The sequence below is a fragment of the Nymphaea colorata genome, chromosome 8 (genome assembly GCF_008831285.2).
Source record: "Nymphaea colorata isolate Beijing-Zhang1983 chromosome 8, ASM883128v2, whole genome shotgun sequence".
NCBI lineage: Eukaryota > Viridiplantae > Streptophyta > Magnoliopsida > Nymphaeales > Nymphaeaceae > Nymphaea > Nymphaea colorata.
In genome coordinates, this window is record NC_045145.1 from 18450119 (window position 1) to 18469734 (window position 19616).

Sequence of the window (19616 nt, forward strand, 5' to 3'; positions counted from 1 at the left end):
GAGATGAGTCGGGTCGGTGGAGAACCTAAATGTAATAAACCCTGCCCCAGGTTAATACAGAATACTGTATTTTAGCTTAAGAGGTTTACCCTAATCGAAGTAGAAGTGTTTTCATCTGAGTGAGGAGGCTGGGCTTTCTAGTGTACGTGTAAATTTAAGGGTGTTGTTAGCAAAGCTAACACACATTCAAGTCCTATAAAAAAGATTTAGCACTGGAGCTGGCATTGGCATGTGGTCTACCAGTACAGGACAACTCCAGAGCTTGCATACTCTTTCAGTTGAAACTAAACGCATGGTACTTCTTACAACGCCTGGGCTTTGTTGGATGTGAGCTGGCAGGAATGCAAGCGGAGAAGGGCTCAGTGGTTTGCTGATCCAGTATAAAATATCTCAGGTGGTCAGCGAGCAGGCAATTACACAAAATGTATGACGACAGTTTCCCAAGAACAGTTCCGTGTATCTGTGAAGCCCAGGACCAGATTGCAAGGACTAGACACAATCAACCAATCAATCAATCAATTGATCTTCAGTTTTTTTTACAGCAAAAAAAAATCAGGAAAATTAGTTCTAATTAGCAGGCTGGAAGAAAAAACAACCTCCCCAAGCCCCAACACACAATTTCTACTTCAGTTAGACATGCCCACCAATTTCAGACGGCTACAATGGAGCTGAGCTGTTCAAAGATAGTTCTGATATCAGGCCTCTCATTTACAGGACGAATACACCTCAGGGAAATTGTAAGCACCTCGTCAACTTCCTTTGGATATTCTTCACCATGAAAAATGTCACGGTCGTAGCATTCCGTAATTCGCCCTTGGCTGGAGCACAGTTGGACCCAATCTGTAAGATCCACTGCACCAGAATTCCCCGAGATTATATCACCAGCACTTTTCCCTGTTAGAAGTTCCATCAAGATCACCCCAAAGGAGTACACGTCGGCTCTTGATGAAGGGTATGGCTTGCTGGCTGTAGCCAGCTCAGGAGCTCGGTATCCAAGTGCTCCCAGGTTCAGAATATGGTCTGCAGTGCTTGAAGATGTCATCAAACGGTGAAGGCTGTAATCTGTAAGCCTCACAGAAAGATCAGGATATGTCAAGAGAATATTTGTTGGCTTTAGGTTGCCATGAGGTAACCCTTTCTCATAGTGGAGGTAGCATAGACATCGTGCAACATCAACTGCAATGTCGAGTCTTTTGCTGAATGATAATGGTGATTGTCTTCTAGGGGAAGTCCCTGGAAGCCACAACAAAAGGGGTGTTATATCATGGAGATATGATGTAGTAAAAACACTCCACAAGGACGGTATATCCTGGAGATATGATGTAGTAAAACACTCTATAATCATGTTAATATTGACATATAATGTGGCAAAATACTCCGCGAAATGCAGCTGCTATGTCTTCGCAATGAAATGTAACAAAATACTCACCTCTCTCTCTACCTCTCTCTCTCTCTCTCTCTCTCTCTCTCTCTTCTATAGTTAAAGGGAAACATGAAATATAGGAGAGTACGTCATCTATGTAAGAACCAGCCATGAACGTAACTGAATCATGAGTTACAGCTATACCCATGTAAAACAATGTTACATGGCTTTCCTTCATTGAGATTAGTTAATTCCATTGAACAAGGTAAAATGTTGTCATCTAAAATGGAACTAACTAATCCAAAAGAAGGAAAGCCTTGACTGGATTAAAAACTTGACGAAGGAAAGCCTTGACTGGATTAAAAACTTAACGAAGGAAAGCCTTGACTGGATTAAAAACTTAACGAAGGAAAGCCTTGACTGGATTAAAAACTTAACGAAGGCAAGCCTTAACTGGATTAAAAACTTAATGAAGGAAGTACTAGATTGGATTAAAGACAAAATGATATGTGAAAATTCTACTTTGGCTATAGAATTAATAGCTTCAGTTGGTGACTCCATGTAGCCCATGGTAGGATGACCAGCAGAGCCTCAGCTCATGCTAAGTTTCAGCTAAGCATGGAGCACATTTGAACACCAACAGAGTCAGGGGAAATGGTTTGCTCTTCACAGTTAACTAGCAATGGCTCATCCAGGTCGGCCAACCTGATTCAAAATGGACCATTAGTGATCATCTCAAGAGACTTGACTTTGGCCAGAATGGTCATATTGCTAGCACAAAGTTGCCGGGAATGGAATCAAATAAATAGAGCACTGAAAAGTGAGTGCTTTGATCAACGAGCAAAGCACTCTCCTTTAAAGAGTGAGTGCTATGACAAAGCCTTGCCAGTGTTTGGAAACTTTCTTCTTCTACCTTTTCCTTCTGGGAATGGGCAGGCCTATCGTGCAGAAAATCTGTGATTGCTCTTTTGGCTTGCCTGGTTGTTAGTCAGAGTCCTTCCAGGCATAGCCCCAGAATCTTGACCAACCCTTCGTCTATTCTGGAGAAAATGAAACTAGATCCTCATTTCTTCAATCCAAATGAAGCAGACCGTTTTGGCTCTCTCTCCTCATGTAGATAGAGATATCAAGGTTGTCATGTTCTCTAGAAGTAAGAAACTAGTTACTATATAAAAGCTGGTGTGAACGTTATGATTGGTTACTGGAGATTAGTTTTTAAATTGCTGGAAACCAACAGGTATCAAGGTTTTTCGGCTATTCAAAAAAATCAATGTCTGAAAAATCGTCCAACTTCTGGGCTAGGAAAACATATTCTTTCATAAAAACTCTCTGATTTTCCAGGCTAAGAAAACATACTTAAATAAATAATCAATCTATAGGTTTTTAGCGAACACATGCAATTCATTGAATCAGGTCAAAACATCTATTGTTAAATCCAAAGTTCCAAAGAAGATTATATGTACAACCAACTCTTGGGACAATTCAAACATCTTTTTGTATCCTTTCTTCATTAAATGTTCAACAGTGACCATTCAGGATCAGAGGGATAGGAAGAGTTGTAGTAAAACAGTAATCATCAGGATCTAATATATATATATATATATACAGCCATCTTAAGGTCCGTCCAATCACGGATGGCCGATACATGAATGGGCAGTGTGCTGTGAGAGGCCAGAGGATTTCTCCATCCAAACTCGGATGGAGAAATCCACAAATCCAATATATATATATATATATATATATATATATATATATATATAGCCCTTAGTTTCTAGCATTTATTTAATGGTAGCAACCAGTCTTTAGTCATTGGATAGAATGAGATGTGTAGATGCTCCTAGCAAAAAAGTCCAGCAGATGAGGTACTTTTATGAAAGGATAAAAATACCATGAAAAGAGGAAACAATTTTTTGTTAGGGATATATTAGACAGACACCTTTCCCATCCAATGTCTCAAGGGTTAGTTGACACTATTAAACAGTTAACACTAAATATATGTGTGTGTGTGTGTGTGTGTGTGTGTGTGCGTGTGCGTGTATGTGTGTACATAAAACAAATTTGCACGTGTGTAGCTCCTAGGATAGGAAAACTAAAACTCATGAGACCATAATGAGCTGTCTAATCATACAAATTGGATGACTCCAATGCTACCACAATAAATGTATCTTTTTAAAAGGGTATTGATTGTCAATCTAGTTCCTAGGAAGCACTTTTGAGCATGTGAAACATGTGATCCATTTGATCAGATGGCTCCATAGTTGGCGAACCCAATGAATCAACTCGGATCGCCAAGAGTCTAAGTCATGAGTCAAGTATTAACCCAAATGCAACCAAATCTCAAAATTTGCCATTTCTAGACTATTTCATTCAGCACAGATCAAACTATTTCCCCAATATCATTAAAAGATAAACGATAGCTGTTTATCAGAAATAAACTAACCTAATGCATGTTGTTTACTAGTTGTTATTATTCTGTAGTTGTGTTCATAAAACAGTTATTTATTTTGTAATTACTTGATAGTTACTTGTTATTTTATAAATATATTCTTCTTTATCATTTTGTTTTAAAAGTAAAAAATTTATGACCTCACCCAAATGAGTTGCCATGTCAACTCATTGACATGTCACCCAGTAATCAGCCAATCTTGTCCAGTTAACGGGTTTGCTAAATATGGATGGCTCATAATGGGTTCTTATGAGTTTCCATATTCTAGTATGCATGTGTATGTATGTTCATGCATTGGTGATGCCTAATTCCTAAATGGTGGGGAGAAGGAACTGGTAAGTTAACATAGTTGTACAACGTGAACTCTTCGACATCAACCTTTTTTTCTTTAAAAAAAAGAAAAAAAAAAAGAAAACCTTTTCTTTTGAATTTCTAGAGAGCTTAAGGGGAATGCAGGAGAGTGGCTTTTAAATATCCAGTTCTTACCAAAGTCCTAGCTAGTTATGAGTTAGTACAGCAATTTCTTTCTTGAAATATCAGAAATTTCATAAAAATGAAAAGTTACAGATGACATGTAGAGTGTAGTTTTTGGCTATTTCTAACAAGACTAACATAACAATAACGAACACAAGTTGGAATACCGGTAACTAAGACAGAATAGGTTCCAGAACAGTAGAACATAGAAACCAAATACTAAAAAGTCTATATCATAAAGTAGTTTAATCTTCACAGATAACCGGAAAAGAAAATATCTAACATTTTTCCATGCTATGAGCTGTGAATTTCATAAAAGGTTTATGAAAAATGAATTTCTGGTGTGGAACTTAAGCTTTTTGACTTTCTTGTAATCTTGGTCAAGCAGCATAAGTTACCCAAAGCATTGGCATTGCAAAACCAATTTTCCAGAAAAAAAAAATTTTCAAATCAAATATAATAATGTAAAAAATACTTATTACCTCATACGTGTACAACAAATTAGCTTAAAAGGATAATATATCTCCTCTAAAGTCACAGGAGGAAGTGGGGACAGGAAAGTCACTTATACCATAAAGAAGTTCTGCCAAACTCGCAGCATTGATGTAGTCAGAAACAATCAGCTTCTCATGCTCCTTTGGTCCCCAATAGTAGCCTCTGATTGGGACAATATTTGGATGTCGAACAGTTCCAAGCTTTTTTGCTTCCTTGGCAAAGTCTTTCTTACGTTTCACAAGCCCCTCTCTTAGCCATTTCACAGTCAACACATGACCTCCATCTAGTGTAGCTTTATATGATGTTCCATGACTGCTCCTGCCAAGAACTTCCGCAGGAGCCCTCGACAGTTCATCAACAGTAAAAATTAATGAACTGTCTAGGAAAAACAAGTCACCAGATAATCTATCAGGTGAGTAAGCATATAGCATAACTGGTTGATCATAAGTTACAGAATCATTATATAAAGCTGGAGAAGACAAATGTGCTCCTGGAGATGACCTTCCATGATTTGGAGACCTATCTGGCCTATTTTCCGGTTCAGGAATCACTTCTTTAGTTTCCATAGAGCTCCATTGAACACTCTCAGAAGTGAACTGTTTCTGTTGGTGTTCTGGAATAGAATCTGGTGGTGGAAAATGAGGCGTGTAGCTTGACTGGGCTGCAACTTGGTCAATATTATGCGTAAATCTGAAAGAACTAGGATGTGTATATCTTCCCTGCTTGATACTCCTACTAAGGATACACAAACTGCATCTGTTCCTTGAACCAAGCTCTAGCACTTGAGCTCGATAAAGTACTGCCATAAGTAAAAGAACCATCACTGCTGCTCCTGCAATAGATCCAATGATAATTCCAGCTGTTCTGACAGAATTTCTAGCATTTCCTTCTGCTTGAGCGGTGCCCTGACCAGCTGGCCTTGTAGCTGAACCTGATATACTTAGTAGGCTGTTTCCGGGATAGAAAAAAGATTCGGGAAACTTCCTTAGGCTTTCTGGAAGGGTGCCAGATAGATTATTGTATGAAAGATTTAACATTTTTAAACTTGGTGGAAACACATCAGGGATGCTACCACTCAGCTTATTGAGGGAAAGGTCCAGATACTCCAAACTCTCAAGCTTGCCTATTTCATTAGGTATTTGTCCTGAGAAGTTATTATTACCAAGATTCAGCATTATCAGGGCACTCATGTTACCAATTTCAGGGGATAATGAACCATCCAATAGATTATCAGAAAGATCGAGGGATTCCAGTTGTGAATAAGAAGGCAGAGCCAATGATGCTGATGAAGACATATCTGTGCTTTGAAGAGGAATGGTTCCTGTGAATCTGTTATTAGACAGATCCAACATTTTCATGGACAGTGACATGAAGAAGTCACTCAAAATGGGTCCTGAAAGTTTGTTAAAGCTCAGGTCCATCACAGTTAATTTTGTGTATCTTCCTAGTAAATGAGGAAGAATACCCACCAAAGAGTTATTTGTCAGCTTGATGGTGGTCAGATTTGGAAATTCGGAAGTCTGGTTTGGAAACGTGCCTGTCAGTGAATTCGAACTGAGATCGATAACCTCTATAGTATTGCTCCAGGTTCGCAGTGCAGACAGATCACCTGATATCATATTTTTACTTAAATCAACAGTTTTGCAACTCCCGATGTCAGAAGGTAATGTTCCGGAAATGCCATTTGAAGAAAGATTCAAAATCTTCATAGTTGAGGAGGTAATAACACCGAGAGAACCTGCACATACAAGTGATACGATGTTCAGGCCACGTGGAAGAAGCCTACACACAATTAGACGAGGAAATAACATTTAGCTAAAAATGAAAAGTAACTTCAAAATTCTTCAATAACCTGTGACAAACAATGATAGGCTGAGTCACACCAGTGATTCCTATGCCAGTTACCATAACAAGCAAGATCTAAGTTTCATCACTGGGAAGCAGGAAAATATGTGCAATTGAATATGTTGTTGCTTCGCTCATAGTGATTGGTATGGCCGGAAAGGAGTACAAGAGGAATTTCAAGTATCATTGCCATAAGGCATGAAGACAACCTTAGTAGATATACTGCAGGTTGTTTCCCGGCCGAAAGAAGTCTAATAACTTCTCAAAATGAACATTATAAGTAGAAAATACGGAAACAAGCAATGGGACATAATACAGTCAACCAAAAAAATTCAGTGGCAGTTCATATGCCAGCTGGACACATATGACGGAAGGGGAAACAACGCCAACACAAGATTCATGATATCATTTTCGTGAAGCCGTCAACTGGCAAGACCGGGTTAAAACATTGACCATCATCAAGTTGGAGATTGGTAACATTTGAATCAACAAAACAGAACATAGATGAATATAATTCTCAGCAGTAGAATACACCAGACACCTGGGGTTCAACATGAATACAAAATTGATCGAAGCAAGGAGCATCACAGACTTTTGCGCTGAGGAAACAGAAAACAGCCCAACTCCCTAAATCTAGTCCTTCTGTAGCAACATCCACTTCGTAACAACAACGGAATTCTATATCACCATGTTCTCGCTGTTTACAAATTAGAGACAAGTCCAAAAAGGAATGCAATGATTGCAGCCTTCAAAGAGCATGAAGTCTTCCATTTAAACATAACAGCAACAGGCTACGAAAAACAAATTTGACAGAAAATTTTGTCTTCATCTCTCACCTGAGAGGCCGTTGTTGCTGAGATCCAGTTCAACCAATCCGCTTGAGTTTCTATCCAACAGATTCCCAGGAATAGACCCATAGAGCCGATTGTTCCCAAGCCTCAAAATACGAAGCGAAGCCAGTGAACCAAAACTGGGAACCGTCCCCGTTAGCTGATTGCCACGAGCATCCAAAATCTCCAATCTAGTGAACATCTGTGCCGCGTCATTCGAGAAGAACTGTCCATCCAATACATTATGACTTAAATTCAAATGTCGAACCGAGCCCGCCATGCTCGAGATGTTCTGCGCATCTATCGCCAACCCGCCGGAAAACATGTTCAAGCTAAGATCAATGTGCTCGGCATTCCGGAAACGGACTAACAGATCCCCGACGTCGCCAAAAAGGCTATTCGAATGTAGATCAACCACCTTTAGCTGCTGAAGATTCTCCATCCCATCAGGCAGACTGCCGGTGAAGTTGTTCGAAGAGAGATTCAAATAGGTCAGCCCCCACAATCCGGTCAGGCGGCCCGGAATCGGGCCGTAAAACGAGTTGCCTGACAGATCCAACGACTGCAAAGAGTACATCGACCCCAGTGCAGGAACAAGCCTCCCAGTGAGCGAGTTATTAGAGAGATTGAGCTCCTTGAGGCTCTTGAGCCCATAGAGCGTGAAGAACTTGAGGTCCCCAACAAGCCCAAGGCCAGCGAGCTTAATGGCAGTGACGAGACCATTGCTGCACTCAATTCCATGCCAGTTCTGGGGACACCCATCTGAGTCCAAGGCATCTCTTACCCAGCTGCTCATCACATGATCCATGGGATCCTTGTGAATCCCCTTTTTGAACTCCAACAAGCAATCCACATCACTGGAACTGTTGCCTTCAATCAAAAAGGAGAGCAGGAGCAGCACAAAGACAAACAAGGGATTCATCATCCCAAATGCATTAAGCACACAAAGGCCTTTTGTGGGTAGTGGGCATTAGGCCGTGGAACTGGGAAGCCTACAATGCATCAGAGCAGAAGCTGTGAGTAAGGAAGGGTAAAGGGCAGGAAAAGGCTAAAGGAGTAAAGAGAAGCAGATTATTAGGTTTCATTTCATGGGACGAAAATGCGTGAGAATGAGAGGAAAAGAAAGAAAGAGAATGTCTTTTCCTTTTCCGGCTGCGGAGTTAAATGACAGGAAAAGGTGGCTGGTGGGGAGGCCCTGGCGTCCTCTTTATTGGCTTTGTGTTATTTTTTTGTCGAAGGGGACGGAAAGGAAGAGAAGGCCTTGCTGGTGGGGGCTCAGATTCTACCTCCCAGAGGCGGCATACAGAGACAGTCTGTAAAGAAGGGAACGCCTCCTCATCCTTTCACATGCCTTTCAAGGGTTTTTCATTTTTCTGTATTTTACTCTCCCCACCAACTTGCTCCCGATTCCTGTTCCTTCTTTCTAACGCTCTCTCTCCTCCCTCGTTCGCTCCAGTTCCTTTTCTTGACACGCTCTCCCAGCAGCGGTCTTTGCCTCGGCTAAACTTGCCACGCAATCTGTGCCTGCTACTCGAGTTCTTCTGATACCTGACTCAAAGAAGTTGCGTGAGTCTGCACACGCCTGAGTCCCGGCCTTCTTGGTTGTTCAACAATACAGCTCTAGTCAAACCCCGGTGGACTCAGTCTCAGTCTGAAAATCACCAGTTCGCTAACAATAGAGGTTTCGGCTTCATGCGACTATTGAGCCGCATTTTTCTGCTTCTCCTGTATGCTCGACAAGGATTCGAACCAAGAACATATCGCATCAATGTCAAGCCAAAGTGAGTTGAATGGATTTCAAGTTAGGAAATGATCGTTTGACAGACTCGAAACGAAGGCCTCCTCCCCATTCTAATTAGGTTTGCAATTCGATCATGTTTGTTGTAGGTTTAACTTGCCGGTTGTCTCCCTTCTAAGAAACTCTTTTAAGGCAACTGTCAAAATATAGGTCCCTTTCAGTGAGAATTCACAAGGACATAGTTATCACTCAACTGCAGCTACTTTATTGATAAGTATGTGCATTGTTGTCATATTTAAAGTTCTTTCTCTCGAGTATAAGATCCCTGGATCAAAGTATTTTTAAGATTCTCATTCGATTTACCTTTGGGGACTTCTCAAGATGCTCTTTCCATTGCTAGATTCAAGATTCAGGAAATACAGCTGATGTTATGATGCGTGAAGCGATGAAAGCTGTATGATTCTGGCAGAGAGCTGTATCTGCTCTTGAAGCAATGAATGCATGGGGCCCGACAAAGATTTTTTTTCCCTTTTCATTAGGATGGCAGGTCTTTTATAGGTTCTGAATTTCTTCCTTGTTTACCATTATTTTGTCATGGACCTTATCCAGATTTGAAATATAAAAATATAAGATTCAAGTGTTCAAATCCACCTATTTTTAACTTTGTACTCTTCTTTTTGGCTTCTAATCTTTGAACAGCTAAAAGCCTGGCCAGTTTTGTTTAGCTTCATTTTCTGTAACAAACAGCAACAAAATCATGTTTAAGCAGATTGTCCTTTTGGGACATCAGAAGTTAGCGGCTCCACTTTCTGCGGCGTCTGTATGCAATCAAAGAAACCCTGCAACTGCTTCTCATTTCCACAGCAATCAGGAAGATGTGCAAAAATTTTATACACTCTGGGATTGATTTGAGGTACGAATGAGGAAAATCAAGTCCACGGTGCCGCGTTTTACGGCATCATAGGCGGCTGAATGTAATGTGTCACACATGGACATTGACAAGCTTGAATGCTTCTTCTGAAACTGTGGCAGGAAAGCGATCAGTTTTGTAACTTTATAGAAGAGGTTCCTGCAAAACTTCCACATCCTTCTCCTTTTCAACCTGCACATGAAATTGTCTTGCTCTTGCCCTGAGAATTGTGGCTTTCCTAACCAAGGTACAGTTATATTCCCCAGTTGTCTTCATCCTGGCTTCAAGGTTGAAATCACTTGTTTTTACTCCAAGGAGAAGAAGGGAAAACTGCAGTACTCTATTATATGCCCATGTAGCACATCTAAAACAAATTATTAAAAAAACATGCTAGATCCCTACACCATTCAAGTAGGGTTGCAGGCAGGTTGGTTCTGACATCTAGGACAAGAAAATACATTGGAAGTCAGTTGGAATTTGATGCAAGACAAAGAAAATTACAAAATCCTTGAACCAATACCAGATTGGATTCATTTGCAACCTCATATTAAGCTATCAAAGGAAGTTTTATCATCAAAATAAAAACGGATTAATATCAAGCTATCAAAGGAAGTTTTATCATCAAAATAAAAACAGATTAAAGGAGCATCTAGCTATCTTTGATTTTTGGATCTAAAGGTCTGATTTTACAATGGCCAGAGTTCACATTAATTTCATTGTTATAGAAAATTGCATATTTGAATCCTTGAAAGGTCACTAATGCACAAGTGTTGAAGTACAGTAGAGACTATAGCCCGCAGCACCGAAAACAAACCCCCCTACCTTAGGGGATGAGATGTTGGGTAGGAATTTCAGCCTTCAATCCTCCTGCTCACCTGAAAGATATTCAATACCTCTCAAGTCCACATATTTCAAATCAGAATGAACATCAAGCATAACGATATAATCCAGGCATCTTTCAAACAAAGATTTTTAATTCCTTGTTAGAAGTTCAACAGCAACAGAACAAAGGCCGCAAATCATTGTTAGAAGTCAAGGATATAGAAAACCCCAAGATCTTAGATCACGTTCAACCTGTTTCTTATGAGCTGTTGATTGAATTTGATAGCATTAACCAACCTTCTTTCTCCATTTTGGAGGTGCAAACATACACCATTGTTGCCTTAAAACCCATTGGTTCATTCAGAACCAAATATTTCTTATGAAATGGTCATAGAAATGGCCTATCCGTGTCCGCGTCCGCGCCTGTGTGACAAAGACTTGAGAACCACCTAAAGAAACCACATTGCACATACTCCTTGGATGGATGAATTCATTTTTACCGATGGTTGCCTTAAGTTAAGTCTGAGAAAAATGTGGCAGAGAGGAAGGAAGGAGAAAGACAGCAGGTAAGTTCCGGTCGATTGAATACAGTACCACCTACAGCATTAAATATTTTGGACAAAGCCCACATGCATGACCATGTTGCTTCTTTAAGTGAGGACATGAAGTTTGTTCGTTGTCATTATTAGCATTTGTCTTTTACTGCCGAAGAACAGCAAGCATGATCACGAACTTGGTACCTTTGCTTGGAAACAGAAACTCCCAAACAGGATCTTGTCAAAGGAACATAGTAAGGCTTAAGAACCCTAGACTAGGTTTTAATTGTACCAATTACCAGAGCTGTTTTCTGCTGGATTGTAGTCCTAAAATATCAAAAAATTCTGTATTTCTGGATTATGCCTGTATTGAACTTTATTTGACGGAAAGTAAATAAAATTTTTGGGCAATAACACTCAAGAATCCCCATAATCTTTGAGCTTGAATACCTTCCATGGTATTTTTCTTTATCTAATTCATATTTATACTAAAAAACTATGAGTAAAGACACACCATTCTAATGGGTGTACCATTCTAATGGGGGTGTTATGCTTATGCAAAATATGGGATACGATGAAGGTACTCTGCCTTCAGGGGCGGAGCCAAGGGAGGGCCGGCAGGGGTCGCCTCCCTTCAAAAACTCAAAAGCAAAAATTACATATAATTTTTAAAAATTTCACTTAACCTATATAAAAAATTTTAAAAAAGTTATTTCGGCCCATGTTAAAACTTTGAAAGTATACTTCGCTCAGTATACTTCGCTCCCCTAATGAAAAACTTCTGGCTCCACCCTTGTCTATCTCCTCATAAGATATCGATTCACTTTAGAACTTAGGGGCAAGGACAAAGAGAGGGGAAGTAATGGGTCATAATCTTCTCCCTCACCCAGAAGGTTATATCACATATTCTGTCGCAGTTGATGAAACTATAATATATAGTCAGGTTAGAGGGAGAAAGAAAGGGTACATTAATATAAAACTTTAGTTACATTGCCTTCCGAGTCATTCTAAATTAAAAGGCTTTGAACTGTGACACAATATAAGTTAGTTGTCAAGTTGGCTTTTTTAAAAACAATCCTCAAGTGGCAGTGTTTATATATACATCTTTTTATTGAAGAAGGTGAACTTCTACCACTAAGCATTATAACACTATAGAAAATTTCAGACGCAGAAGAACAAGGCTAAGGAGGGAGTGTGGATGACATTGCAAAGCGACATTTTTTGGAGTGTTGGGGTGATTTCAAAAAAACTCAGTTTTTACAAAACCTTTTGCAATTGCTGCACTTTGTTTCTGGTGGAACCATTTATAAAGAAATTTCTCCAAGTTTGTTAACAAATAATGAAATATTATTTCGTGGTTTTCAATAACTTTCTTTTTTTTTTGTGGGGTGGGGGGAATTAGAAATACACAAAAGCAACATTACATTTTCATTAATATGAGTATTTCAATCTACCATTCAAAGGAAAGCCGAAGCTCTCAATCAACCCTTTGTTCTCTTATGGTGTAGGGTATACTTTCGATGTCTGGAAGTGCCACCTCTATCGTGCTTCAATTTACTTGTCGGTGACCTCTTTTTGTAGCACAGAAAGTTGACATCATGAAGATCCATTTTAAGAACTGACCCCTTATGAGCCCCACCACTGCACCAACTCCTTTGAAGCTCATTAGTAACCCCTTCGGTTAATGTTAAGAAGATGTAAAGCTGTAAAAATTTTGTGGTTTTCTGTTGTGAGATCTGATTTTTGTGTTCTAAATCCGACTCATTTGCAGTCCGAACCTTTACACACGCACTTAACGCTGCTGCAAATGTATTGGATCTGTGGATAGAGTTTTGTCTGTTTTAGCTATACCCAGTGCGATCCAAATCCAAACCATCTGCATGCTTAACAATTTCCAGACAATTATTCTACAAGTATTTCAAGAAATTTTAAACAAATGACTGCATGACTGCACCAAGGCAGTGATCGATCAACTGTCTATATTTAATTCATGGCCATCGTAGGTGGAAAGGCTACAATAAATACATAAAAAAAATAATTGAAGTTCTAATGAAGCAGAGAATAATCGACTAAAATAACTTTGTCGGTTTCACCCTTCTTTTATCTCTCGCACTACTGGTGGGGCCAACGTAGGGGTGAACACGAGCTGAGTCGAGTCAGAGTTCAGTCAGCTCGAGCTCAACTCGACTCAAGCTCGAGAATAACTCGACGAAAGCAGCTCGAGCTCGACTTGGCAGTTATGTGTTGAGTTTGAGCTCGACTCGATTAAGGCTCGACAAGCTCGTTTGAATGAAATTGATTTTCATCGTTACTTGTTGAGCTCAAGCTCGACTTGATTAAGGCTCGATAAATTCGTTGAATAGAATTGATATTCATCGTCACGTGTTGAGCTTGAGCTCGACTTGATTAAGGCTCGAGCTCGACTTGACAGTTATGTGTTGAACTCGAACTCAACTCGATTATTTGAACGAGTCGACTCATGAACTCGAGCTTGACTCGTTAAGCAAATGACTCAACTCGAACTCGTTCGTGAGCCGAGCTTTAACGAGTCGAGCTCGAGAGTAGCTAGACTCGTTCTTCACCCCTAGGCGAACAACATGTAATGTGCATGTTTCCTCTTTGATTTTAAGGGAGGTTGTCATCGTTGAGAGATGTTGGTATTGGGTTGAGCAGTATTTAATGTGGTTTAAGGGATGGAGTGTTGTGTCCACATCTCTCTCTCTCTTTATATATATATATATATATAGCTCCATATGTAGCAGGTGCATATTTACTTCAACTGCAATTAAATCTGTTCATGATTCAGAATTGATACTTGTGGGAACGAACGCCATATGGTTATGTCGTGTTTCTTAGAGGCAATGAAATTCATTTAATATCAAGCAAGAAGTTGCAGGAGTTGAAATGTCAGAGAAATAATGGCTCGCAGACACGGATGCTAGTGCTGTTTACTATTTCGAAAGAAAAAAAACAACAATAATAAGTTTACCTACGCATCTATTCGGCTTGTTATAAAATTTTCTAACTTGGTTGGTGAAAAAAAATTGGATTATTTATTCGGCTTATAAATATTTTTTTCCTACCTTGGTTGGTAAAAGGCATATAAGATGCAAATGGTTAAATGGAGAGAACCACTCGAGTGTTCTTTCAATGAATGCTAATGTGAACCCACTTGCCACAAAATGGAGTTGTTGCAGAATAGGTGGTGTGAATTTATGGCAGGTTGAGACGGAGTCTGACGCTGCCATTTTTCTTCTTTCTATTGGATCCAAATGGTTCGACCTGCTTTGAATTTGAACTTCATATTCATAGGAAATTGGTTGTGGTTAAGACTGAGCATCGGGCCTAAGACCTGTCGGACTCTCGGCTCTAACCTGGGTGTAGCCGCGCTGATCCCAATAAAAATTTTTTATTACATTTTAATTATATATATATATATATGTATATATTAAGATTTTAGATCGACTGTATCTAAATGAGAAAAAAAAAACATTGAAGTAATACTTTTTGATATATTGGATGGCTTTACTTTAGATGAAACCTTGGGGGACAGAGGCCGAGCTACATAATTTATATATTATTGGTCAATCCTAAATTTTGCATATTTATATATAAAATGTCCTCAAATATAGGAGCGGAGCTAGAAATTTTTTATGAGCAGGATGAATTAAAGTTTCTAAATTTTAACTATAACGAAAATATCATTTTTCAAAATTTTGATATAAGACAAATGAATTGTTTTAAAATTTAGATTGTAATTTTAAAAAAAAAATTGAGGTGGGGCAAAGCCCATGGGGGCCCTACCTTGCCTCCGCCCATGCTCAAATATATAATATATATAATGGAGAGCCCTCAGCCAAATACGTCTGCTAGGAATCTAATATCCAATCAAAACGCGGCCTTAAATTGTAAAACTCAGAACCAATGCTCTCTGATTGATGAAAAGGAGGTTGGAATGGCAGTTTTTAGTATGGGCAATGATCGAGCACCGGGGCCGGATGGATTTTTTGTATTGAATTTTTTTAAAAAAAAAATTGGTACTGCTGTTGGTGTCTTCTTCAAATACTGTGCTCATTCCGAAGTTGGAGAAAGCTTATAACATTCAAAGAGTTTCGGCTCATTGCATAAGATTACAACGAAAATTGTGGTGAAATCTTAGCTAGAATTATTGGAGTGCACCAGGGCGCTGAACAGTCATGAACAATTTTCTTCCACACATTGGGATTCTGCAGAGACAGATCTTTTCTAATGAACTTGGATATCTCAAAGGCATATGATCACTTGGTGCCCCTCAGCTAAGTCCCTGCTCTGCCACTTCTACATTTTCCAAGTAATTCAGTTTGAACTCGGCTCGTTTAGCTCCGCCGAAATTCATCTCATCCGTGAAGCCAGATTGAAAAAAAATGGTTGAAATCAGACCTAACTAATAGAATGAGCTAAAATATTGGTTGGCGAACTAACCGGAACAGCATGACTTTACATATCGATGGTCCAAGTCCAACCATACGCCCACAGATACATGCATGCGCACACACACACACACATATATATATATATATGCATCTTTCAATGCACTATCTTACTCAATCTTCACACCACCGCTTGTTGAGTTGTTTCATTCCCCCTTTTAGTCATTACAGGTGGCAATCTATTCTTTTGCTCCTTATTTTTCTCCTAACTGCGGATCTAAAAAATATTAAAGACTGAAATTGTTTCTTACCTATCGAACATCTACTAGAGTTTCATGTATATATATGTATATATATATGCGCGTGCGTGTACTCAACTTTCCTCTATAGAACTCCTCACTTTCAGAGCTGATCAGGTGAGGTGCCTACAGACACCAATTTTGTATGTTTCTCAATTGCCGATCTAGAAGATAACATGAACTGAAATTGTTTCTTATCTGTCCAAGCATGTTGGTCAGTACTCGACCTCTTCTCTACAGAATTCCCCACTTATGTAGCTGATCTCGCGCTTGTAGACACTGATACTCTCTCTCTCTCTCTCTCTCTCTCTATGAAGCTAGTCGAGACCCTAGTTAGGTGGATCATTGAAGCTCTTGAAACACAAAACTGGCATCTTTCTGGCACCTTCAATGAAATCAGCCAAGAAGTTGCCATTAATTTTATATATATGGAAGATGAATGGTTTGGTAGCCTTGGCTTTTAGATCTGAAGCTGCATTAAAAGACATGTTTTGAGAAATCCTTTGTTGAAATACATAGATTTCAAATTCATTCGTGCTAAATTTAAGGTCGGATTGTTTGTGGGGGTGAGGAGGAGGAGGAAGAGTCCAACTTTGAATCCAAGGTAAAACGAACACAACTTAAATGATTAGGATATGAAATCAAGAATTTTCCTTCTCTTAATTCAGCTTCCAAATCCGTGTCGATTTTTTTTTTCTCGGGAGAGAGGAAACTCCATGTTTCTCTTTTAAAAACGTAACTTGCAGAAGCCTTCTTGCTCGTGGGAAGCTCTCGCTCGCCGTCCATTAATGGAAGGCGCTTTTCAAGCTCACTTTTGGTATACTTCAGACATTGTTTTCTTGTTTTCCAGATGTCCTTAGTTTAGTCGCCTAGCTTTTACTATATTAAATTTTTCACATGCTTCTTTGTTAAGACATAACTTACACTCATTTTCTGTGTCATTTCTAATCGCTGCTTTTTGCCGTCAACTCTCTTATTCTTTTCTTTTGTGCTTTCACCAAAGGCATCTTCGTCACGCTTTGCCGCTCTTTTTGCTAGTTTCCTTTGTGGCTTCCACTTTCAGTTGTACATTACCACAACAAATTCTCTCTCTCTCTCTCTCTTTATATATATATATAAGGACCGGATCCACTATCACATTGGCCACGGACCCTAGTTTGGTGAATTCTAACCTTTCTCTTGACAATTTTAGTTTCAAAAGAGAAAAGATTAAAAACCAAGACAGCCAACCACTTAACAACTTTTTTTATAATTCTTTTAAAGTTGTTCACAATCTTAGAAATAAGGCCAAACTTTTCAAAGTAGAACGTTCCACTTTTTTAAGCGCACCTTTTTGTCGTCGGATCCTGTGGCACGCCTTGTGCACGAAGATGTCTATTTTGCTATTCGGCTATGGCACCATTCTTCGTTTGTTGTTGGGTGACTCTGTCGTCTTGTATATCCACTCTCTTCCCATCTTTTTTATTTTGTTTTATTGTGTTGTTGTCTTGTATAATTCATTCTTTTTATTTTGTTTTTGCAGTTTGTTTTTGTATTTAAGAGACTTCTTGTCTTAAAATTTTGTTATTCATTCTCATTTTATCTGCTCCAAAAAAAAATGGCAAAAGCATACTTGGCATTTAGTGGTATAGCAAACACAAGCTGGTATGCTCAAAAGTTGAGCACGCTTAAAACAGTCAAAAGAAGAACAAATATTTATTTCATATGAGGTAGCCATAGACCCGGGTAGGTTAATCTAGTTTGTTGTCTTGCTGCCCGAACCATTTTTGACAACCAGAATGTGGAAGGCATTTGAAATATGGAAAGATATATTATAAAATCAGATTTGGCACTGACAATAAATTAAATCCATTTGGATACTGGCGCCATTGTCCAATGCAAATACCAGTGACTTTGAGTTCTAACTCAAATCCAGATTTTGGATATATCCAAACCATGACATCTGAAGTTGGATTTTGGTTCAGATACAATTGTGGTCTTAAAAATCTGATTTTGGTATGACATGAATATCTTTTGCAGTTATATCTGAATCCAAATCCAAGTTTGTGAGCAGTGGATTCGTTGGACTTAGCAGTCGGTACATCCAGGGGCGGAGGGAGGGGGGGGGCGCCTAGGCCATGGCCCCACCCTGGCAAAATAAAAAAAAAAAATTATATTAAAAAAAGATTATTTTTTAATCACTCTATGTATTTTTAGATTTAAATTTAGTTTGGCTCTACCCAGATCGAGAGGTTAGACTGCTCTGGCTCCGCCACTGGGTACATCTGATCTATTGACATCCAATCTAGAATAGTTTGCCTTCCATTCATAAACTAAAAAAAAAAAAGGAAAGAAAAGAAAATTGAACTCTGACTGAACCACTTTTGACAATTTGTGGCGAAAAAGGTCCTTGGATTAGGTATACAACTTTAGTTTCTAAAGAGAAATCCACAATTAACGGCTCAACTTTTAAAATTATTTACAACTAGCTACTTAATGTTTCAGAATTTAGGAGCAAGCCCTTAAGTATGAAATAATCTGCAAACCACATATTTCATGAATGAAAAGTACCAAACTTTAAAAACTATTTTGCCCTCGATAAAAATCAAAATCATTTTGAGTCGATGATGTTGCAATCACATCTCTTTCTCAACAAGTGATGAGTAGCACAACCGGTGTTGGGGTGGCATGTTGTAGTCATGTCCTTAGTTCTTTCTCTCTCTTTTTATATATATATATATATATATATATATATATATATATATATATATATATATATATATTTCATCAACAAAAATGGTGACAACATGTAAAGACTGGCTACAAAATGTGAATTGCAACAACTTCTTTAATTTAAGGTGTTTTCTCTTTTATTGAATTTATAAGTGGTATTTTAAAATATATTTTAATGAATTTATTCATGAAGAATGTGGGCGAGAATTATTTGTCAGGCAATCAAACAAAGTCTTGGGCAATTAATTTGATGAACTTGGACTGGTCGCGAGGTAGCAAGGCAGCCGTGCTTTGCTGACTCTGGAGCATTGCCCTTCCCTTCCGTGTCCATGCATTTAAGGATATGATTGACAACGATCTTTTCCTTCATTCATTTAATTTAATTATAGAGACTTCCTCCCTCCCTTTTTTTTCTTTTTCCCTTGGACATTTTGACTATGACATTTTTCTAACCGGGGGCTTATCTTCTCTCTCTCTCTCTCTCTCTGTATATATATATATATATATATATATATATATATATATATATATATATATATATATATATATATATATATATATATATATATATATATATATATATATATATATATATATATATATATATATATATATATATATAACAATGGAGCAAAGTATGTGTAGTTGTTATAATTGATTATAATAAAGTATATATTAAAAAGAAGTTATCCACCAACTCCGATTGGCTTAGTGCTCAATTCTAGTTCTTGGTGCTT

At 38.6% G+C, this 19616-nt stretch overlaps 1 protein-coding gene across 1 annotated transcript; it reads right to left on the reverse strand.

Moving 5' to 3' along the window:
- Positions 1 to 490: 490 nt before the first annotated feature.
- Positions 491 to 9219, reverse strand: LOC116258813 (probable inactive receptor kinase At5g10020). Its single transcript, XM_031636223.2, has 3 exons — positions 7460 to 9219; positions 4855 to 6516; positions 491 to 1233 (listed from the first exon to the last, which is right to left on the reverse strand). The coding sequence occupies exons 1-3, from the start codon at positions 8376 to 8378 to the stop codon at positions 650 to 652; spliced, it is 3165 nt and encodes a 1054-aa protein (XP_031492083.1). The 5' UTR covers positions 8379 to 9219; the 3' UTR covers positions 491 to 649.
- Between the last annotated feature and the right edge of the window lie 10397 nt (positions 9220 to 19616).

What these genes read in the sequence shown, in the direction of transcription:
- LOC116258813 (XM_031636223.2), bottom strand. Translation starts at nt 8,378, where the DNA reads ATGATGAATCCCTTGTTTGTCTTTGTGCTGCTCCTGCTCTCCTTTTTG. An exon ending in CAGCAACAACGGCCTCTCAG is followed by an intron (nt 6,517 to 7,459) that starts GTGAGAGATGAA and finishes TTGTATGTGCAG; the next exon opens with GTTCTCTCGGTGTTATTACC. An exon ending in TTTGGCAGAACTTCTTTATG is followed by an intron (nt 1,234 to 4,854) that starts GTATAAGTGACT and finishes TGTGGCTTCCAG; the next exon opens with GGACTTCCCCTAGAAGACAA.